The sequence below is a fragment of the Mya arenaria genome, chromosome 15 (genome assembly GCF_026914265.1).
Source record: "Mya arenaria isolate MELC-2E11 chromosome 15, ASM2691426v1".
Classification (NCBI taxonomy): domain Eukaryota; kingdom Metazoa; phylum Mollusca; class Bivalvia; order Myida; family Myidae; genus Mya; species Mya arenaria.
Window position 1 is genome coordinate 22,976,297 of NC_069136.1, and position 24,672 is coordinate 23,000,968.

The 24,672-nt window shown below is 36.8% G+C and overlaps 2 protein-coding genes across 3 annotated transcripts in view; both read left to right on the forward strand.

Moving 5' to 3' along the window:
- The first annotated feature begins 232 nt into the window (after window positions 1–232).
- The window catches only part of LOC128219854 (uncharacterized), a 68,147-nt gene continuing 43,707 nt past the window's right edge, over window positions 233–24,672 (forward strand). The window contains exons 1-5 of one of the 2 annotated variants that reach the window (XM_052927974.1): window positions 233–359; window positions 2,202–4,246; window positions 6,736–6,781; window positions 6,920–7,036; window positions 7,529–8,239. In XM_052927974.1, coding sequence (XP_052783934.1) covers window positions 3,965–4,246; window positions 6,736–6,781; window positions 6,920–7,036; window positions 7,529–7,926 — 843 coding nt within the window. In that variant the 5' untranslated portion in view covers window positions 233–359; window positions 2,202–3,964 and the 3' untranslated portion in view covers window positions 7,927–8,239. Of the gene's footprint in view, window positions 360–2,201; window positions 4,247–6,735; window positions 6,782–6,919; window positions 7,037–7,528; window positions 8,240–24,672 lie in introns of those variants that run through there. The other variant, XM_052927975.1, reaches the window with a different exon arrangement.
- LOC128219856 (uncharacterized) lies at window positions 20,206–21,691 on the forward strand. The gene is made up of 3 exons (XM_052927985.1): window positions 20,206–20,287; window positions 20,430–20,546; window positions 21,041–21,691. The coding sequence occupies exons 1-3, from the start codon at window positions 20,245–20,247 to the stop codon at window positions 21,436–21,438; spliced, it is 558 nt and encodes a 185-aa protein (XP_052783945.1). The 5' UTR covers window positions 20,206–20,244; the 3' UTR covers window positions 21,439–21,691.

Sequence of the window (24,672 nt, forward strand, 5' to 3'; positions counted from 1 at the left end):
CGCATTATCATCATCGTACGGTCGTATTATCGCGATTTCATTATCATACTGTTGCGTTTTCATAATCGTATTGTCGCGTTTTCACCATCGTAGTTTCGTGATTTCGCGTGTTCATCATCGTACTATCTAGTATCGCGTTTCAGATCAACACATTCATAGGCGATGGCCCTAAAGGCATTTCGTAGTTTTACGAAATAATAAATAGAGCAAACAGGCTGGAATATTTACACAATATAATTAGGTCAGGTAAACGGTGGTATAAAGACCCTCGGAAAAGAACTGTCTGCGCATTTGGCTTAGCGCTTTTAAATTCGTAAGAAGAAATAATTGAGCAATTTAAACACAAGCTCTACACTCAGGTTGGTTATTTACCATGCATCTGTATGTTTGTATTTTGAACAGGGGTTATACGGAGGAATGCTCCCCTTTTGAAAATTGTTTTTCTTTTAAATACAGCGTGCAGAAGAATAATACGGAATAAGACATTATTTCGGGACATTCTAAGAGAGGATCTCGTGAAGGGATCGCCTTGCAATGGATATAATGAGTTCTTTGATAATCGCTTAAAATATATGTTCGTATTCAAGAAGGATAATAAAATCAATCATTAACTGCGATTTCTTTTAAAGGCATATTAGTTAGAGTTTTGAAGTAATTAAAAACAAACTATTTGAAAGCTTTGGAATACAAACAGTAAAGTGCATGTAAAGAACAAAGCAAGTAAGAAGTATTAGGCAAAAGCAGCATGTTGACCCAATTTATCTGTACTCTGGTTGAGAAGCAGTTTCCGACAGTTTTTACTGTGTTTATTGAATAATTCATACGTGTTTAAATCCCTACTAAAATTGCTTACATTTTAGATAACTGCAGCTGAAGCTGCTCTTGTCGATATATTTTTCACATGTGTGATGTCACATATAGTGTATCCAATAGGGGTGCCAAGGGGATACTTACTCTGTTCTGATAAGCTGGTGATGAGAAGCAGTTTCCGACAAATCAAAAATGCGGCGGATTAAAGGTGCCTATTGTGTGTATTATTATCCTTTTATTACATATACTAAATATAAGACTATAATACGAGAAATATTATTCAATTTTCAGCTTTTACCAACTATTTAAACCCTAAACTTTACGACAGTCAATTCATTCTCAAAATCAGACAGACTCTGAATAACAATGGTATTTTGATTCATTTCTGATAGGAACTTGTGTTTGTATACATTTAAGTGAATGTTAGTGTGAAACTGGCACGACAACAGTGTTCACAAATATGTACACAATGATAATCGTTCTTATAATTCCATTTAGAAAAACCTTGAAGCTATTCATAGATATGCAAATTAGGTTCACACGCATGAGCGATTCGCTGCGCGTGACGATTCCCCACGTGCAAGTTTGTGTACAAAATGAAAAATAAACATTAAACCTTAAATAATAATAAAAGTTACTTACGTGTACTTCGGTAAGAACTTCAATGTTTGGTTGCTTAGTAACCATGTAACTGAGTTGCATTACCTTCTTTATGAAGATCAAAAGAAAGTACGCGAAAAGGCGATTTGTCGGAAACTGCTTTTCGTCGGAAACTGCTTCTCAACCAGTATTCGTTGGATTATAATAAACAAATTTATAATCAAGGCGAAAAATGAAAACACTGCAGAGATTTGATAAAGATTTGAATACTTAGTGCGGGAGATATTGCAACGCACTTTAAAACGATCATTTATGTCGGGAATTTGTCAGGTCTTTATTATCGTTAAAGTAATATTAATCAAGAAGCCCAGTTGTACCTCAGAAGCATATCAAATCAGAGATTAATGTGCGGTCTGCTTCACTCACTTTCCGATTTTGAAAGGCTAATGCACCAGTCAATTGTAACCACGCCCCCCCTTCCCAGGTCGTGGGGGGTAAACCGGGGATAGCGTGGGGGAAATTGGCCGTGTTTTTACCTTCCAGGTGGCCTTGCAATGCCGAGTGAATGCGGTGGTTTTATTTTCGCTCCAAAAATATCGGGGAATGGGCCTTACCCCGGGTGCGGGGGCATTTGGCGGGGATTTTACCAGCAGTTTGAGTTGATGAAGCATGTCATGTTAACAAGCATGTTATAAAGAATAATTACGATTTTAGTGTAATCAAGACAATTATTTAAATCTAACCTGTACATCTTTATTTTTTAAATAATGATTACAATTTGGTTATTTCAGGTTCAAGAACCACCTGCAGTCTTTTTAAATAGATTTCATTTTTTTCGCTCATTCTTATTCATTTATGTTGTACAAAATATTTTTTTATGGTAGCAAATGACCTTCATTATGAAATAAACCAAAACACGTTTCCCCACCGGTTCTACAATGTTGATTGCATCAAATTATACCTCTACTATAGATCGTTAAATATTTATGACCCCGTTCGAAGAAGAGGGGTATATTGCTGCACATGTCGGTCGGTCGGTCCGTCGGTAGACCAAAGCTTGTCCGAATGATAACTCAACAATTCCTTAACGTGTGGTTATCAAACTTGACCTGAAGGTGGGGCCTGTCCAGCAGATGACCCTTATTGATTATAGGGGTCATCGGGTCAAAGGTCATAGTCACAGTGACACTGAAAGCAAACTCGACAATTCATGGACCTATGGTCATCCAACTTGACATGAAGGTTGCGTTTGACCATTAGATGACCCCTATTGATTTTGGGGGTCATCGGGCCAAAGGTTAAGGTCACAGTGACGTTTAACGCGGAAAAGTTAACAAAGCTTCTCCAAGTAATATCTCAAGTAATATCTCAACAATGCCTGGCCTTTGATCGTCAAACTTGACACAGGGGCTTGGCCTGACCAGTAGTTGATATTGATTTTACGAATCATCGGGTCAAAGGTCAAGGTCACAGTGACATTGAACGCAAAAAGCTTGTCGGTGCATTAACTTGACAATGCCTGCACCTATGGCCCTCAAACATGACATTTATGTTTTGGGTGACCAGTTGATGGCCCCTTTTGATTTTTAGGTCAAAGAGTCAAAGGTCATGGTCATGACTCATATTTATCATTAAATTTTCTCCATATTTACTTATTCCCTGCTGCTAAGAGGGTACATTTTTATTTGCAAATATCAGACTACATCTGAACATGATTACTCACAGTTTGAATGGTCATAATCTTAAAACTGCCTCAAAGGCAACCAATGCCAATGACAAATCAGCTGTCATTTCGGTCCATGTTTATTTCATTCAATTGCCCATATAATCCTGACAACATGGCGCTCAGGGGTGGGTGCATAATGTTTGACAAACATCTCTTGCTAAGTTAGATTTAAAACTGCACTCTCACAGATTAACCGTTTGGTAAACTTTTTTTGTCTTGAAATGAGCCAATTTTTGCGTAAATACCTGAAAACCAGTGCTGACAAAATATGAAATCGCACTTTTGTCAGCAGTCTTATATCACTTGTTTTCAGGCATTTTCGGAAAAATGGCTTGTTCCAAGACAAATAAGAAATGAAAAGTTGTTAAAACATTCAATCTGTGAGAGTGCAGGTTTGAATTTAAGATTGCGAACGAAATTTATTAGCAAATTAGATAGAAAGTAACTGTTTGTTTCAATATAACATCGCAATATCTTTCGGATTGGTTTTGTTTACTATACTTTCCTTAAGCTCGATTCTAACGAAACCTTAACCTAACGACAGCTTTTATCACTCTCTTGTCGGTTTCTGGGCAGAAAATAGTACTGACGTCCATTTTGATAGGCCATGAGAAGGCATCCTTGATGAAAATCGAATTAAAAGCTTCTTCAGAGGACGATTGTTTTGATGAACTTAACACTGTGGAACCTGGGGGAAACTCATTTCTGAGTATTTTCTATTGTGAGTGAGCAATAAAACGAAACACCGTTGAATAAATTGTGTTGTAACTTTTGTATGTTTCACTATTTTTTTCCTTAGATATATATATATTTATCTACCACAACATAATGTCACCGTCAACGAATATAAAGGTTTTTGCATTTGCTAGCATATTAATCACTTGCATCCTTTGTATTTCATTTGTATCAATCATAAGCTCATTGGCAATTAAAATCAGTCAGAAATCAATTAAGTATGCAACAAACATGTGTGTGTCATGTGATGAACTGCAAAGTTTCCCTGGGTTCCCCGCTGTTGCATCTGAAGACATCGACAGAATACGGTCTGCGAAAAACAAGTCTTCATGCTGTTCTTCAACTGACGTAATTCTGAGGATGCAAATTCAGAAGGTACATATAACCTATTATTTAAGTAATTAGAACTCGTTGACATCTTTTTTAAGTTGGTTAGAACCTTGAAATTGATCATTCTTGAATTGTATACTCATATCATAAACCCATAACTCAACAAATCAAAGCGCTGATAGCGCTGTATGAACAGGGTTTTATACGGGTTTTTACCATTATGATTAATAGTAATAGTATTAATAAGGTGCTGATATGTTGCACAGTGAATCTAAGAGTCCGCGTGTAAAACAACCATAGGGGCTGCCCCAGGTTTATTGAAGCATGATGGTAAATGAAAAAAATATATTTTATTGACAATAAAATTAATGTCGCTGTGTAAGAAGGCAAACAATGATGGAGAACGTCACCAATCCGAGCAGAACTCCATCATATGGTGTTACATAAGAGTATATACATATATATATACTAATCAAACTTTACTCATTAGAAAGAGTTTGCCTATGTTTGCCTTGTTATTCACAAAACAACTTCAAAAATAAAACAGATTAAAGAGAAATGGTTTCTTAATAACAATGATGAAAAATTAAATAATTTCAAACAATTGTAGATATATATACATCATATAAAGTTAGCATAAAATCTTTAATTTCAAAACTTTTTTTCTTTCATTGTCTATATGGTCAGCAACTCTCTTCTATTTCTATATCGTCAGGTAACTCGTCAGCACTTTAGCACGTTTGTTATTCCCACGTGGGCTATCACGTGATGTTTTAAGCAGGGAAACTGTGTGATAATTGAGATCAATGAGACCATTGTTGCTTTCTAGGTCATTCCAGGTTTTAAGATGAGAATACATTTGTAATTCCTAAGCGAGGGTGGGTCTATATGTCCAGGTTACCATATGTAGCAGTTAAAATTCAAACAACAAACACAGTGTTCTTCAATATCTCTATATTCAACATTATCGAATGTAGATATAATCTCGGAGCGTAATGAAAATATAAATATAAACAACCATAAGATAATGAATAATAACATGTTTATAAGTTAACATCGTAAACAGTCTTATATCTTATACCAGGTATGATTTAATCGTGTGCAGTGGCAGATTAAATTAAATGGCTAAAGCATATAAAACACACATATAATACAAGCGATTACAACAACAACAACAACACAGTACATCATAAAACAAAACATTGACATGGAACTTACTGATTTATGGAATCAAACACTCGTACTCCCTCGTACTCCCATGGTGACTTCTGTTATCTATGCATGTTATCATCAGTAACCAACCCCACATATATTAGTATATGGAAAGAGGCTAAAAGAATATCACGGAACTGCCATTCTCGGTTTAAATACAAAATCTGCTGATGTCGTAAAAATGCATGACAAAACTAAATAAATGCAGCTGAATGAAATAATGATCATTTCAATCCATTGCTAACCCAAGACAAACACAAAAGACTACAAATGCAAATCAATACTAACCATCAGAACATATGATTCCAAGTAAAACAATCAAGTTTTCTAAAACAAAGTAAAACAAACATCTCTGTAGACTTCAAATGTGCACGACAATCAATCAAGCTTGGATTTCCCGCTTCTTCTTTACAAAAGCAAGGCAGAGAAATCTGATTAACTTACTGCATTATCTCATTACAGGATTATCTCTCTTCGACTGTAAATTCACTTGGCTTCATCATTGTGTCACGTGATTAAATGATGCGCTTAGAGTGGATAGTAATTCTTTGTTTACGTATCGATGTTCATTCATCTTTTGGTGCAGGGATACTACTTTAATGTTATGTTTATCTAAGTTCAACAGATTAAATTATTTAAATAGATATTGCGTTATGATTGCTTCTTGCTTTGTCAAATCTACCTCGGTTATTTGAAACATAGCTTGCAATTAATATAGTCTGCACTTCCTCAGACTATATTTTTGGTGGTAAATCGGCTTGCGACATTTGTTACTATTAATAGGAATTTTCTGTTGTGAGTATCGAGTTTGTGGCTACACTGAACAGGGTTGAAACAACCCTGTTCAAAAACAAGGCCTTGATTATTAACTGTGGATATAAACGAATACTGGATACTCATGCTTGAGTTAAAAAAAACACTATTGGGTACAATAAATAATGCACTATTATGTTTCATATTCATTTTCGACTGATTGTTGAAAAAGGCTGAAATACAGACAGATACATATGTGTAAGTGCTATGCTATAGTTATACACCAATGCTTCAGCGCCAGTGTAATTTTAATCATGAGGGTAGTGTATAAAGTCGCTGTAGTTTACCATGTTTTCAAGACATGTCATTTAAATGGCGTTGTAATTTATCTACACGCTATTAACTGAACCGTTAAGCTCCGCCTACTTGGTAATCGTTCCGATAAGGCAGTGAATGTACAGACAAAACAACAAAAACACTCTCCAACATGGTACAATTGCTCATTCAAACGCATTCTTAGATAACGACTGCAATTAACTTATAAGTTTTGTGTTATTTTGCATATCTAGAAGATGGATGAGCAGGTTTACGAATACAACTCTGGTTTAGCTACAGGTAATGAAAATTTAAACAATCCCTTTAGAATTGTGAATGAATTAAAGGACATAAATAAACCTGAACTGTCCGGTGTAAGCCTACTTTGTACAGGCGTTTCGTTTTCACAATCGTTAACCTTAAGTGTGGCCTTTTCAGAAACAATAACACATATCTTGGGGAAAGACAACTGTGACTTAGTTCAGCTAGACGAAAACGTGCCGCGAGCAAAAGTTGTTGGCGTTGTTGACCACGTCTGGTCCTCATTTCAAACTGGTATGACTATTGCATGTAATAGGAAACTCGAAAACTTCACCAATATTCACAATTTGTTTGGAAATGCACATGCATTTGTATACGATTTGCGTATATGTGTTTTACAAATTTGAGGGCCATATAAGTTAACCAACGTATTGAGAAAGAAAATTCTCATATGACAGCCGACTGGCATATCAGTCTGCTTGGGTTTTCAGAGAAAAGGGAAACATAACACAAATGCTTTAATTAATTGTTGCCTATCAAACATAAATGACTTTTCAAACAGATGAGTTTCAGCTCTGCAACACCTCCATGTTAGTCAAAGAAAGTCCGGTACCATATAATGCAATGCGATGTCAAAATACGCGGGTAGCATTACTTTTTTCTCAATATAAAGGTATATGTTTTAATTTTCTGCATTACTTACATGTACTGCTCTACAGATAGGATGCACAATTATGTAACGTATGGATAAGTTTTAAGTGAATATTTTAATTGTTATTGCCACAGACCTCCGGAAAGTTCGGTGGAAGAAGAACGGTGCTTCAGCAACATATGGAAATATAATACACTTGGAAGAGGAAGGGGAGATATTCATCAGACAGGACGGTACATACATTGTACTGTCAAATCTAAGGATACATCGGGATCCGTCTACACCGTTTGCAACCAACTTTTCCCACGTTTTGTATCAGTTTTCACATAGGGATGGGTCGGAAACTATTCTCATGCAGAGAAGCAGGACATTGTGCAACAAAAGTGATGATCAATATGATAGCTACATATCAGCGGTTTTTCGACTTCACAAATACGATCGAATATCCATTCACACTACACACGCGCAACATTTACAAATCAACGACACGGAGAACTTCTTTGGTGTGTTCTTTACGTATGACATGTATTAAAATTGCAAACACATTCTGTACCGTTAGACGTACAAATATATCAGTATGGATGTATTGTGTTAAAATAAAGTATGTATTAAAAATGCATCCGAATTATGACCACGGATTTATTGTTAATAACGTTTTATTTATTTTTGCATTCTGTTATTGATTTTGTTTATCCTGTAAGTTTTAAAAATGTTAAGTTTTGCTTTGAATTGTTTATATACATTTTAATCATGTTTCATCTAAACGTGATTTTAATTTTTGACAGTTGCTGTAGGTAATGATTGCTTGATCTGAATATACATATCACATACAATGTTGTGAATGAGTGGGTGTTTGTTTCTGCTAAAGTCTTCAGCGCATTCAATACATTGGAAGAAAAAGAGCGTAGATTTGTAAATTAGACCATGTATTGTCTGCATCCTAACTAGAGAAACATTTTGACCAACGACCCTGAAACTTCAGGGGTAGATCGCCCTTGACCAGTAGACAACCCCTACCGTATTTGATGTCAGTAGCCAAGGTCAATACTCAATAGTCTTATAATTAATATTTCCGGACAATAACTTGAAAACGGTTAGACTCGAAGGTTACCTCCTTCGCCTTCCTGAAAGCGTTTTGCAACTAACAATGCATTCTTAAAACATATTTTTTAACATTCATTATGTTCTTGACAATGCGGAGCTCATTGTGTATTCAGTTTGATAAACAAATACTTCTAAAAAAAATACAACAAAATTGTGGGTAAACCTTCTTCCAGGAATATTACCATTATACATTTAAGTCAACTTCCCTCTTGAAAAAACCTGCAACAACTTGCTGTACTTAAATACAAGGGTGTCATGAAATGAATACCAACATATGCATTTTTTGACATTTTTGAGTTATGACCAAGGGTTTTTCACAAAATCGACACCAACAAAAACATGAAGGCTATGCCAATACATAGACTGCTTTTACTTGAAAAAAGGTTAAGATTGGTTGTGAAAAATGAAACATACATGTTCGATAACTTAAATAAATGCTTCATATATTCAATAAATAATATAAATAATCAAATAAACCAAAATACTGAATTTAAGATGAATAATTTATGTTTAGCCACTGTCCACCACAGGTGATAAACATTCAGCATCGATAAGAGATGTGGAAAAATGCCTCAATATTTAACATTCTACGTTTATTGTAATAACCGAAAATTGCGACACATTAAGTATGATTTACAAAGTCAGCACACATATAAAAGCATAAATAGTCACTGAAGTACTTGAATAGGCACAGGTTTATCATTAATACGATAACAGTGGTATTATTTTAAACATTTAATGGATTCACTATTTTCTTATAATTAAAACATACGTGTAAATTACTGGCACTGGTAGAAATGTTCCCATCCTTGCAGATATAGGTATGGCTCCTACTTCCGAAACATCTTTATCCAGACAGTAGAGCACTTCAGCGCTCCTTATTTCTGATGAATATTACCGTTAGTTTAGGCAAATGTGTGGGCGATTTATGTTTTATAATAAACATTATAATATTTATAATATTTAATATTAAACATTAAGCATTTAAACCTGTTTTGGCTTGTTTTGGAGTGCATATTTGGCTATAGTTTCACCACCGAAAGAAAAAATGTATCCATCATTTCCGGGTTTGACATGGAAACTCTGGCCTTTTTTATCCAAGTACTCGGCCATGCGCTCGGATAGTTCTGGGTGTCGCTTTATGAAGCATCTCACCCACTTATCTGATAGGCCTTTTAAGCTGTTATCCTGGTTGGGTGATATGTGAAGTGTATGTGCAAGACAAATAATTTAATTGTTGTGTTTAACAACACAATATTTGCGAAAACCAGAGTATTACATGTATCTATGTCTCTGCGTAAACGGTCTATCTATTTTACATTAATGTTAAAGCACACAATACATAATTGGTTTATGTATATTTAATGTACCGTATGAGTTGACTATCTGAAGAACCGTATTCTTTAGGGTCAGTCTGTCGGCCGGAACACCCTGGTTGGCCATGTATTTTAAATAACCAACCAGGGCGTTCTCGTCATCTTCAAGCAAATCATGCCTCCGTCCACGCGGGGCCACATCCTCAGCCTTTACATGGTTGTGAATGGTTGTCACAGGGACCCCTAACTCGTCCGCAGCCTTACGCAAGCTGCGCTGATTTCGCTTGACCGCGCTAACAGCTGTGGTCGGCGCTTCCTGGGAGAACTTTACCATTCTGTTCATGTTTAAAAAAGCACATGCATGGAAGGCAGACAATCAATATATACTATCACGAACTATTAACGAAATTACCTCCCCTAAATAGATAATCTTATCAGTTTTATACGTTTTTTCGTTACTTGAACAAGAACCCTCAAAATTAATCACGAAAGCATTTTTCATTTGAAGAAGTTTGTACTGTACAAACAGTATGTTGATATGGAAATTGATATCCAGTACAATTCAGGCTTTTTCAGTTGCTAACGAATGTTCAACGGGCCTCCTCATATGGTCTCTCGAGATGTGTCGTCATTCCCCCGCGTGCCATGCATTGACATTTGAAAATATTACCGGAGTATCGTATTCATTGGAACTTGTATTTAAGGCAAGCGTCTATATGGATTAAACCGATCGCGATCGAAAAAAACAAACGCTTTTATAACGGGTGTTTCAAATTTAGGTACTGTTCCGATTTAAGTACTCAGCCAGTAGAGTTACTTTCATTTCAATTCAATTCAATTCAATTTATTTTGATTATATGGCCTCCGGCCAAAATACACAATATACAACATGAATTAAACATAATGCATTAAGTTATGACATAAAAAGACAAACAACGCAGTCAATTTAAACAATATTGACGTACTATGGTTAACAGTGAATATCTAGGAAATATCTTAACATTTCCAGATATGTGTCCCTCTCTTTAAGAAAGTAGTTAAAATACAAAGCAACTTTTCGAATTAGATTCACCTTGTCGTTTGACTTCAGAGCATACAACTTTTCAAAAGTTGGATATTGACAATAAGACTTTAGAAAGTGATGTTACTTTGGACAAATAAATAACTTTTACCAAGATATTTTCTTAAAATACGTTTATTATGAATACAAAGAGGTCGTATTTGTTGTTGCAGTTGATTTTCTCAAGATATCCGTAACAAACAAATCGTTTTCGTTATTTTTTTCTTAACTTTGAAAAAAAAAAACACACCATGTACACCTTTAGATCACATTGTCATTCTTGTCATTTAATTGACACATTCTTTACCAGAAAACTAAATCTTTGTAAATGGAGCCGAACAGACGTTGGATTACTTGGTATCCACATTTATCAAATTGCCTAAGGTCGACGTAAACCTTATTAACTATAGAGTTAAACGCATAACTGTATTAATGATACCACCCACTTATAATAGAAACAAGTCGAATTCTAATCACTGTTTAACAGTATTATATATTATTTCTCATATAGAGGATTGTGCGCTTATGTATTATTTTTGATATTGGTAAAGTCTGTCAGCCTTGTCTGTGGCGACAGCAACACATGCTTGTGCAGAAACATAATTTTAATTTGTACAATATTTTCATAAAAATGTTGTATGTGATCTTATCCTTTCACAAACTAACCAAGAAACAATACGGGTCATCTTCAGTCAAGTCCAAATTACCAGTTGAGTTATAGATATACGGTTCTAGGAGACACATCTCTCGGAGAATTATATGAAAAACGATGCCCGGCAAACCAGGTCCAGGGTGGGAGACAGGTGTATCTTCCATGGATCAAATGCCCGGAAATAAAGATCAGTGAAGGGTGACATGTATATCTATCATGGGTCAAATGCCCGAAAATTAAGGTAACAATGGGGAACATGTGTATCTTCCTTAGGTCAACTGCCCGGAAATCCCGGTCCGGGTAGGGAAACATGTGTATCTTCCTTAGGTCAACTGCCCGGAAATCCCGGTCCGGGTAGGGAAACATGTGTGTCTTCCTTAGGTCAACTGCCCGGAAATCCCGGTACGGGTAGGGAAACATGTGTATCTTCCTTAGGTCAACTGCCCGGAAATCCCGGTCCGGGTAGGGAAACATGTGTGTCTTCCTTAGGTCAACTGCCCGGAAATTCCGGTACGGGTAGGCAAACATGTGTATCTTCCTTAGGTCAACTGCCCGGAAATCCCGGTCCGGGTAGGGAAACATGTGTGTCTTCCTTAGGTCAACTGCCCGGAAATCCCGGTCCGGGTAGGGAAACATGTGTATCTTCCTTAGGACAACTGCCCCGAAATCCCGGTACGGGTAGGGAAACATGTGTGTCTTCCTTAGGTCAACTGCCCGGAAATCCCGGTACGGGTAGGCAAACATGTGTATCTTCCTTAGGTCAACTGCCCGGAAATCCCGGTCCGGGTAGGGAAACATGTGTATCTTCCTTAGGTCAACTGCCCGGAAATCCCGGTACGGGTAGGGAAACATGTGTATCTTCCTTAGGTCAACTGCCCGGAAATCCCGGTCCGGGTAGGGAAACATGTGTATCTTCCTTAGGTCAACTGCCCGGAAATCCCGGTACGGGTAGGGAAACATGTGTGTCTTCCTTAGGTCAACTGCCCGGAAATCCCGGTACGGGTAGGGACACATGTGTATCTTCCTTATGTGAACTGCCCGGAAATCCAGGTCCGGGTAGGGAAACATGTGTGTCTTCCTTAGGTCAACTGCCCGGAAATCCCGGTACGGGTAGGGAAACATGTGTATCTTCCTTAGGTCAACTGCCCGGAAATCCCGGTACGGGTAGGGAAACATGTGTATCTTCCTTAGGTCAAATGCCCGGAAATCCCGGTCCGGGTAGGGAAACATGTGTGTCTTCCTTAGACCAAATGCCCGGAAATCCCGGTCCGGGTAGGGAAACATGTGTATCTTCCTTTGGTCAAATGCCCGGAAATCCCGGTCCGGGTAGGGAAACATGTGTATCTTCCTTAGGTCAACTGCCCGGAAATCCCGGTCCGGGTAGGGAAACATGTGTATCTTCCTTAGGTCAACTGCCCGGAAATCCCGGTACGGGTAGGGAAACATGTGTGTCTTCCTAAGGTCAAATGCCCGGAAATCCCGGTCCGGGTAGGGAAACATGTGTATCTTCCTTAAGTCAACTGCCCGGAAATCCCGGTCCGGGTAGGGAAACATGTGTGTCTTCCTAAGGTCAAATGCCCGGAAATCCCGGTACGGGTAGGGAAACATGTGTGTCTTCCTTAGGTCAACTGCCCGGAAATCCCGGTCCGGGTAGGGAAACATGTGTGTCTTCCTAAGGTCAACTGCCCGGAAATCCCGGTCCGGGTAGGGAAACATGTGTATCTTCCTTAGGTCAACTGCCCGGAAATCCCGGTCCGGGTAGGGAAACATGTGTGTCTTCCTAAGGTCAACTGCCCGGAAATCCCGGTCCGGGTAGGGAAACATGTGTATCTTCCTTAGGTCAACTGCCCGGAAATCCCGGTACGGGTAGGGAAACATGTGTATCTTCCTTAGGTCAACTGCCCGGAAATCCCGGTCCGGGTAGGGAAACATGTGTATCTTCCTTAGGTCAACTGCCCGGAAATCCCGGTACGGGTAGGGAAACATGTGTGTCTTCCTAAGGTCAAATGCCCGGAAATCCCGGTCCGGGTAGGGAAACATGTGTGTCTTCCTTAGGTCAACTGCCCGGAAATCCCGGTCCGGGTAGGGAAACATGTGTGTCTTCCTTAGGTCAACTGCCCGGAAATCCCGGTCCGGGTAGGGAAACATGTGTGTCTTCCTTAGGTCAACTGCCCGGAAATCCCGGTACGGGTAGGGAAACATGTGTATCTTCCTTAGGTCAAACGCCCGGAAATCCCGGTCCGGGAAGGGAAGCATGTGTATCTTCCTTATGTGAACTGCCCGGAAATCCCGGTCCGGGTAGTTAAACATGTTTATCTTCCTTAGGTCAAACGCTTGGCAATCCGGGCCTGGGAAAGGAGACAGATGTATCTTGCATGGGTCAAATGCCCGGAAATTCAGGTCCAGGGTGGGAGACACATGTTCAGATAAGTATAACCAAAAATTAAACCATGCTAGAAATTCCTATCTTTTCTCTGGCAAAGATAAAAAGAGTACCCGTATGAACTTCTTTTTAATCGTCATCACATTGTAATTACCTCCCTTGTTGAAGACTGTCGTCTGTAGCATCAAAGAAAATGTTTCTTGTGGCAATATTTAGAATACTCATTAATTATTTCTCGCTTCAAATGTCTCCATAAAAATGTTTTCACGCAGCTTTCAAGAAATATTGCTTCACTCTCCTCAGAACTAATTAAAGACTGATTTGACTATTAACATGATCTGTATCACTGTGCGCATATCAATGACAACCACGAATTATCACATATCCATACCTATTTATTTTCACTTAGTACAAAAGAGTTCGAGGAAAAAATACATTTTTACTTAATTTTGTTTATCTAAGGTGGGTGAAAAAGCATCTACAATAGCCGCTCGTGTAAGATTGGTTTATACAAACCTTACGGTCGGGTCGGGATGAACTTATCTTACACTCTCGGCCATGGAAGAAAGCTTCCATGGGTCAAATGCATAGAAATCCAGGTCAGGGAAGGGAGACAGATGTATATTCCATGGGTCTATTTACCGCACTTACACGTCTGGAAAGTTAAGAGATGTTTCTTTCATTGGTTAAATACACGGAAATCCAGGTCCGGCGTTGGAGACAAAATTTTCCCCACCTCAGATAAGTAGATCCAAATATTCAACCATGCTAAAAATTCTTATATTGCCCACGGGCACCCTCCTGAGAATTATTCAAAGAACGGTTTGACAATTTTCATTTTTTTTGTAACATTACCGGCACAACTATGACAACCACAAATTACCACATATCTATACGCGAATTATTTGCTCTATGCACAAAAGATTTCCAGCGAAAAATACATTTTTATCTTTGTTTTGTTTAACTGAAGTGGGAAAAAAGCATATACCATATTCGCTCAGTGAACTTGTCCTACGCTCGGGTTGGGATGAATTTATCTTACACGGAAGATACTTGTAATCTTTCATCGATCAATTGAGCTTCAAACCTCACATGTGAGAAAAATTAGCCCACGAGCATTATTTGGGACATCATCAACTTAAATATATTTTACTTCATTATTTGTGAAGAAAAGCATACCATGTTGAGCTGTAAATTGACTACAATGTGCTCAAGGCCAAGATGAAAACATGAAACATGAACCCGCAAAAGAAATGTCGATTTTTATTTGACAAGACAAAATTTGTGTGTTACAAATTTAACATTATACCCATGTGGTAATGATATACGGTTTTATGATAATATATTTTTTATAACATTACCACTGATATTGTATGTATCATGAAGAATAAACCACAGTACTAAGATTGATTTTATAAATTGTTTATTTTCTCTATGTCGCGTAATGCCAACGCTCACTTAACTTTCGTGATAGTTCGTTCAGTAAACAACCAACAACTGTTCAAGTGTTCTAAGTCTTTATTTTGTTATGTACCTTCTTAAGTATCATACGGGCTATATGTCTAGTTCATGCCCAAAACCTAACCTCTTCTAACTGAGTAACATGCTTTCATATATACTGCTGATTTCGTCTAGTTTGTGACAGGTGTGCATATTTAATTTCTTGTTATATACAAAAAGATGTATTCTACAGTCATGAACTGTCACGCTAATTGGTCTAATAGCCAGCGGCTATCACGAACTGTCAGCATCTAAGTAAATCTACATTTGATCACCATGATGAAGTATTTGCTTTTTGTTATAAATAAACTTTGAATTCTATTATTGATTTTTGTTATTACTTTAAAGTGTTTCATACGTAACTTTTATGTTACGTGACACTTTAAAGTGTTTATACGTAACTACGTTACGTGACATCTACCACCCTGACCCCAAATTACGTACCTCGCCATAGCGTATTTGTTTAGACGCAGTAGGTTATTGTTTTGATCCTGTGAACTGTTTATTAACCTCAAATCACTAGATCTAGTCAAGATTAAGGTCATATCCATACCTTTTCTCAAAAAATGCCCTTTAATTTGATAATTAATTGTGAAGCCATTATTTTTAATGTCCTTCGTAATGAAACGATATAAAGTTTAACACAAAGATAAACTGTTTATATATGATGAAGACTTTTTTATATCAATAATATTATATAACATTCTATGCAACATGTATTTTATAATCCATCAGAATATGCCAAAATGTGGGCATACGTCATGTTTCTGTGATTGTTCTTGCTTAAATTTAAGGAAAGTGTTATTTCCAAAACAAATTTTTTTTTTGAGCTCCAGAGTACATTTTTCTCATCTTTCCAGTCAGTTTTGTTTTTAAATACATCAAAAGGTAAAACAGGTTTAAATAACATGTAAATGGAAAAAAACTATTATATAATAAACCAAAAACATTGATCCTGAGACATAATATATCATATAATCTCTGTTTAAAGATACTCTCTCACAGATTGACCGATTTGACAATTTTCAAAAAAAGAAATTGTCTAGGAATGAGGCATTTTTTTGCGTAAATATCTGGAAAACAGTAGATATATGATAAAAGATTAGAATTTTTCTCGGGTTTCTTCATCGTTGGTTTACAATTGGGACGTTTTGCACAATATACATAAAATTGCTGCATCCCCACTGATTAGCTGATTAGCCAAGGGTATGATGGACTTCGTGGAGAGGGAAAACTTATGCAAAAGATACAGTTTCATCAGTATTGTAATGAAAAATGCATTGTTATAATTTAATTAACATACCATGTTTAATGTTTGTTTGTTTTCAGTTATCAAAACTGTATATCGATGTACAGTTCCTGATGTTCATTTTTGTGTTATGTCATTATTCATTGAAAATAAAATAAAGTAAGTGAAATATGATATTTTCGTTTAGTCTGGGGCCTGTTTTAAATCTGCTTTCTTCTGCGATTTCGCTGCATTTCTTTATTAGTAAAACTGAAAGGTAATTATATCCATGCATTCGCAATCGATAAACTTTATGTTATAGCTGTAAGCCTTGACCGTGTTTATCAATCTGGGATCTGGGTAAACCTGGTTAACATGTTTAATCCTACGTACCAGTTTCAATATCAATTACAGGTTGGCCGGTGCTACATTGAGTCCATAAACAACAAGAGCTATGACAAAAAAAACCAAATCGTTCGGTCATGGCCATATAAAAGGTAGTCTATAAAGACCCTAGGAAAAGAACTGTCTGCGCATTTGGCTTAGTTTTTTTAATTCGTAAGAATAATTGAGCAATTTAAAGACAAGCTCTTCACTCAAGGTAGTTATTTACCACGCATCTGTATGTTTGTATTATGTTCAGGGGTTATACGGAGAAAAGCTCCCCTTTGAAAATTGTTGTACTTTTATATACCGCGTGTAGAAGGATAATGCGGCATAGGACATTATTTCGGGGCATTCTATGAGAGGATCTCGTCAAAGGATTACATTGCAACGTGTCTAATGAGTTCTTTGATATCACTTAAAATATCTGTTCGTATTCAGAAAGGAAAATAAAATCAATTATTAAAACCGATTTCTTAAAAAGGCATATTAGCTACAGTTTTTAAGTCATTAAATACAAAAAATGTCACCATTTTGGATAATAAACAGTAAAGTATATATACTATACATGTAAAGAACAAAGCAAGTAAGAAATATTACGCGGAAGCAGGATGTTAACCCAATTTATCTGTATTCGTTGGATTATAATGAACACTTTCATAATCACGGCGAAACACTGTCAACACTGCAGAGATCTGATAAAGCCTTGAATGATTATTAGGCGTATTATTCTTTGTAATGGACCACAAGAATCAAGAGTCCATGTGGAGTTCAACATTATACTCGAAAGTACCAGATTTGAAAGAAAATCAGTCTGTGAAGCATACCTGGTATAATGTTTGTCTTACAAAATAAGTTCATGTAAGAGTATGTAATAGTTTGGGCATATCAACAGTAAAACACACGTATGAAACGCGAATATGAAAGGGGAACTCTGGAAACTGGAAAATTCCTTGCAGTTCTGTGTTTGACATCATTGAAGCAATACGGCATAATAATTCTAATGAATATACTACAGGGGAGGCTATTCAGATATACAATACATAATTAATTTAGTTTTCTACCATATGCATGCACTGCTCTAGCAGTGCAATTAGTTAAATGGTCGAACTATACCCAGTAGCATTGCATGATAAATGGAAGAACATATATCCTTTATCATTATCAATAAATATATACCTCAGATTTTGATAACTTGTTTGGCATTCATACTCCAACTTCTTGGTAATCTTGGTTATTTCCATCTGTATTGCTGTATATTAACTCACAAGTATTTTATATCAACCTCTGTGTAAGTGAGTCATATACTAATGAACATTGTAATGATTCTGATACGTAGCATGTAATATATAATTATTACGATATTTGTGAAACCACTGCACATAACTATTTGAATCGTACCTGTAAATGATAACTTCCAGAGGAAACACATCGTTGAAGGAGACGAAAACATTGTTTGACAATTCAAATAGATTATCAGTTGACACAAGTAAGTTGTTTTCGTGTAATCGCGTACACATTAATATGTTTTGTCATTTATTTATGCGCTAGTTTTGGTTCACGAGTGTTATCTTTGGATTTAAAAACAACGACAACAAGTAATGGATATAATATTTTTTATTTGGTTATTTCAGGTTCGAGAATCACCTGAAAGCTACTTTAATAGATTTTACTTTTTTCTCATTCTTATTAATTTATGCTGTAAAAATATTTCTTCATGGTAGCAAACGGCATGACCTTCATTATGAAGTTTCCCCCGGCTCTTCAATGTTGATAGCATCAAATTATACCTCTACTATTAACCGTTGCACATTTAAGTTGGAGTTAGAAAACTGCACTCTCACAGTTTAATAGTTTTGACTACTTTATTTCTTTTTTTGTCTTTCATTCTTATTCATTTATGATGTTCAAAATGATTTTGAATACGAGGCGAGTGGTTTGCTGAAATTCGCTTTTTTTCTCATTTCATTTATTTATGCTGTAAAATTATTTCTTCATGGTAGCAAACGACATGACTTTCATTATGAAGTAAACCAACATGTTTCCCCCCGGCTCGTCAATGTTTATAGCATCAAATTATACCTCTACAATGGATCGTTGCATATTTAAGTTTGATTTAAATTTAAGATGGCGATTGAAATTTATTAGCATTCATTATTGGGAAGTAAGATGATGCCAATCATACATTAAATAAGAAAGAAATTAATTGTTTACTTTAGTGTAAGATCGCAGTATTTTTCGGGTTAGTTTTTGGTTATGCTACTTCAGTTCAGCTCGATTGTGACGAATCTTGAGTATTTTCTATTGTGGGTTTATTATAAAACTTTATTTTTTCCTTTCATATATTTTTTATCCAACACAATGGCATCGTCAACAATTATGAAGGTTTTTGCATTTGCTAGCATATTATTCACTTGTATCCTTTGTATATCATTTGTATCAATAATAAGCTCATTGGCAAATAAAATCAGTCAGAAATCAATCAAGAATGCAACAAACATTTGTGTGTCATGTGATGAACTGCAAAGCTTCCCTGGGTTCCCCGCTGTTGCATCTGCAGACATCGACAGAATACGGTCTGCGAAAAACATGTCTTCATGCTGTTCTTCAACTGACGTAATTCTGAGGATGCGAATTCAGAAGGTACATATAACCTATTATTTAATTTATAAGAACTCTTTTTTAACTTGGCTATTGCCTTTAAATGGATCATTCTTGAATTGTATACTCATACCATAAACCCATAACATAACAAAACACGGGACCTTGATCATAAACAGTGTACGAATACTGAATACTCGTGCTAGAGTTAAATAAAATTTATTGGGTACAGCAAATAATGCACTATCATGTTTCATATTTTGACTGATTGCTGAAAAATGCTTAAACACAAACAAATACATATATGTTAGTGCTATGCTATAGGTATACACCAATAATCTGCTTCATCGCGAGTATAATTTCAATCATGAGGGTAGTGGGTGAAACGCTGTTATTTACCATGTTGTCAAGACATGTCATTTGAATAGCGTTGTAATTTATCCACACGCTATTAACTGAACCGTTAAGCTCCGCCTACTTGGTTATCGTTCCGATATGGCAGTAAATGTACAGACAAAAATAAAAAAACACTCTCCAACATGTACCAATTGCTAATTTAAACGCATTTTATATAAACAACTGCTATTAACTTACGTTTTGTTTCATTTTGTTCATCTAGAAGATGGATGAGCAGGTGTACGAATACAACTCTGGTTTAGCTGCAGGTATTGAAGATTTAAACAATTCCTTCAGTATTGTGAGTGAAATTAAGGACACAAGTAAACTTGAACTCTACGGTGTTACCTTACGCTGCTTAGGCGATTTGTTTATATAATCGTTAACCTTAAGAGTGCTTCTGTTTTTCAGAAACAATAACGAATATCTTGGGGAAAGACAACTGTGACTTATTTCATCCGGACGAAAATGTGCCGCGAGCAAAATTTGCTGGCGTTGTCGACCACGTCAGGTCTTCATTTCAAACTGGTATGACTATTGCATGTTGTATCGTAATCGAAACCTTTACCAATATACACAGTTTGTTTGGAAATGCATATGCATATGTATACGGTATGCGTATGTGTTTTACAAATTTTAGGGCCATACAAATTTACCCACGTATTGTGAAAGGAAAATTCACATCAGACAGCAAACTGGCATATCAGTCTGCTTGGGCTTTCAGAGAAATGGGATAAAAAATAACACAAGTGCTTTAATTAATTGTTGCCTATCAAACATAAATGACATTCCAAACAGATGAGTTTCATCTTTGCAACACCTTCATGAAAGTCAAAGTTAGTCCGGTACTATATAATAAAATGCGATGCCAAAATACGCGGGTATCATTACTTTTTTCTCAATTTGAAGGTATATGTTTTAATTTTCTACATTACGTACATGTACTGCTCTACATATATGGTGCACCATTATGTGCTGTATAGATAAGTTTTATGTGAATGTTTTAATTGTTATTGCTACAGACCTCCGGAAAGTTCGGTGGAAGGGGAACGGTGCTTCAGCAACATATGGGGATATAACACACTTGGAAGAGGAAGGGGAGATATTTATCAGACAGTCCGGTACATACGTTGTACTGTCAAAGCTAAGGATAAATCGAGACCCGTCTGCACCGTTTGCAGCCAAACTTTCCCACGTTTTGTATCTGTTCTCACATAGGGATGGGCGGAAAACTGTTCTAATGCAGAGAAGCAGAACATTGTGCCACAAAAGTGATAATCAATACGATAGCTTTATATCAGCGGTTTTTCGATTTCACAAGTACGATCGCATATCCATTCTTACGACACATGCGCAACTTTTACAAATCAAGGACACGGAGAACTTTTTTGGAGTGTTTTATACGTATGACATGTTCTAAAGTTGCAAACACATTCTTTATCGTTAGACCAACGTATATGAGTAAGGATATTTTGTTTTACGATATATTTGGGCAAGAGTTATAACCGGGAGAAAGTATGTCTTAAACGACTTTCTAAATAAGATAGTTTGATGACTAACTGTTGTTTGGAGTTACACTGTCATAATTTGTTTATGTTCATAATAAATTGATCGAGTTATTTTAAACAATAGCTTTAACTACCAAAATATCTTCTCAAAATACGTTAATAATGAATTAGAAGAGGTCGTTTTTGTTCCTACTGTTGATTTTTCAGAATTTCCTTGTTAAACAAATATATTTCGTTGTTTGTCACTGGTTTTTGAATAAAATTGTACACTTATGTAACACATAATCAACTCTGTCATTTGATCGACACATTGTTAAACAGCTCAGTAAATCATTTTAAATGAAAACCAAACTGACATTGGATCACTTGGTATCAACATTTATCAAAATGGCAATATGGCTTATAAGGTCGACATAAAAACCATATTTACTAAGAAGTTAAACGCATTGATGTATTATTGATATCCCCACTGATAAAAGTAACAATCATTTTTTAACATTTTTGTATTGTTATTCATATAGATTGTGCGTTACTTAGTAGCATATTGGTATCATTTATGACATCGTAGCAGTCCGGCAGTTGGCGACACAGGCGAAAGCAAAACGTTCTGCTTGTGCAGAAATTAACTTAATTTGCGTACAAACTTATCATGAAAATGTTAGCTGTGATCTAATCCTTTGACCAACTAACCCTAAAAATAATAAAATAGGTCATCTACAGTCAAGACCAACTTACCAGTTAGGTACTAGTTATACGGTTTTAGATCACACTGATCTCGGGGAATTATACTAAAAAGGTTTCAAGAACCTTTCTCATTCCGCTTGAAAAATAATGATAAAAATAATGATAACAATAAAAGGGTTTTTGTACTTGTCCCAAGGGTAACCAACCATTGGAGTGACATAGTCCAACATTAAATCATTCACACGTCAATGTGCGGATGAAGTGATCATAAGACTATTGACCTTAGACTTACTGAGCCCCAAACTACGGAGGTAATTTATCTGTTAATCAACGTCAGTCTCATTGCTCGTACAGATAATGACTCAATATTTTATCAACAATGCATGAAGATCTTCGATCTGAACACTCGTCAGATGAATTTCCCAAGTTACACAAGAGTTATGCTTATTTACATTTGACAAAGGTATGCGTTCCCGGTGGCACATTTTATTCTGACGAGTTCTAGTGATTGTAAAATCTAGAATCGTTGTACGAAATCAATCAAAATGTCGTAGGATTAATGTTTCGATAAAGGAGAAAGTGAACATTTCCTAGAAATTTAAAGAAACATGAATCGTGCCAAGTATTCAAAAGTGTTTATATTTTACTTTCTGCCATATATCTTTCGAATTATTTGTTAACGAGAATGTATCGTACCTGCAATTCATCCTTCAATTTTCTCTTTGATGAAAAGGCATATTTTACAAAAAAAAAAAAACGTTTTGACTTTGATCTCTGATCTACTGACCCAAATGAAGATTGTTTTTATTTTAACGTTTATTTGAATCCATTTTGAGTTCGTTCCTTGAGTAGGAACTAGTAGTGTGTCCTTTTTGAAAGTCAGTTTAAGAGAACGATGCTGAAATCCATGCCGTCGTGGGCGAGAGGGAGCTTCGACTTGCCTTTCAAGTCTCCACTTCCAGAAGGCACAAGCTTCCTTCGAACCCTGCTTATTGAACTCATCAACGACTTAACAAACTGAATGCATTATGTTTTCTGTATACATAATATGACCGCCCATTTATAATAGAGGGAGAATACCTTATAGTAGAGTTTATACTTTAATAATAAACTAGTTTTCATCGTTTGCGCTCTTCAATTTTGGTTGTGATAAAATTGTATGGATTCGAATACGCCGTTTTTGAGTCTTGCATATAAATGTTTTAATAATAGTGACCGAGTAGGTAGTGAAAGCACCCAATATGTCTTGATGTCCTATAGAGAGATGTATCTTCCATGGATCAAATGCCCGGCAATCCAGGTCCGGGTACACAAACGTGTTATCTTTTATTGGTCACATGCCCGGAAATCCAGTTCCGGGAATGCCTGGAAAACCAGGTTCAGCGTGGGAGACAGATGTATCTTCCTTTAGAAAATGCCCAGCAAACCAAGCCCGGGAGGGGAGACAGATGTATCTTTAAATGGTCAAATGCCCTGCAATCCAGGTCCAAGGTGGGAGAGAGATGAATCTTCTATGGTGCAAATGCCCAGTAATCCAAGCTCGGATGGGAGACAGACGTATCTTTCATTGGTCAATTTCTCGGCAATCCAGGTTCAGGGTGGAGACAGATGTATCATCCATGGGTAATGCCCGGCAATTCGCGTTGGAAAGGTAGACAGGAGTATCTACCATGAATCATATGACCGAAAATCCTGTGGGATGGGAGACAGGTTGTTTTCGTCGGGTCAAATGCTCGGTAATCTTGGTCCAGGGTGGGAGAAAGATGTATCTTCCATGGGTCAATGCCCGGTAAACCAGGCCCGGGAAGGAGTCAGGCGTATCCTCCAAATGCCCGGAACTCAAGGTCCAGCTTGGGAGACAGATGCATCTTCCATGGGTCATTGTCCTGCAATCCAGGTCTAGGATGGGAGACAGATGTATCTTTCATGGGTCAATGCACGGCAATCCAGGTCTTGGGTGGGAGACCTGTGTATCTTTTATGGGTCAATGCCCGGCTATACAGGGTTATGGTGGGAAACAGATGTATCCTTCATGGGTCAATGCCCGGAAATCCATGTCTATGGTAGAAGACAGATGTATTTAGGCCCTGGATAAATGACAGGTGTATTTTCCATGGGTCAATTGCCTGGCAATTCAGGTCCAGGGTGGGAGACAGATGTATCTTCTATTGGTCAAATGCCCGGAAAACAAGGTCCATGAAGGGTGACATGTGTATCTATCATTGGACGAACTCCCGGAAATTCAGGTCCGAGATGAGAAACATGTGTATATTCCTTAGGTCAAATGCCCAGAAATCCAGATCCGGGAAGGGAGCCAGATGTATCACCGTTAGGTCAAACACTCAATGTTTTTTCTTTGATTAAAATACACGGAAATCCAGGTCCGGAATGGGAGACAAGTTTTTCTCCCACCATATTTGACCATGATGAAAGTCCTTATCTTACCCACGGGCAAAGATAAA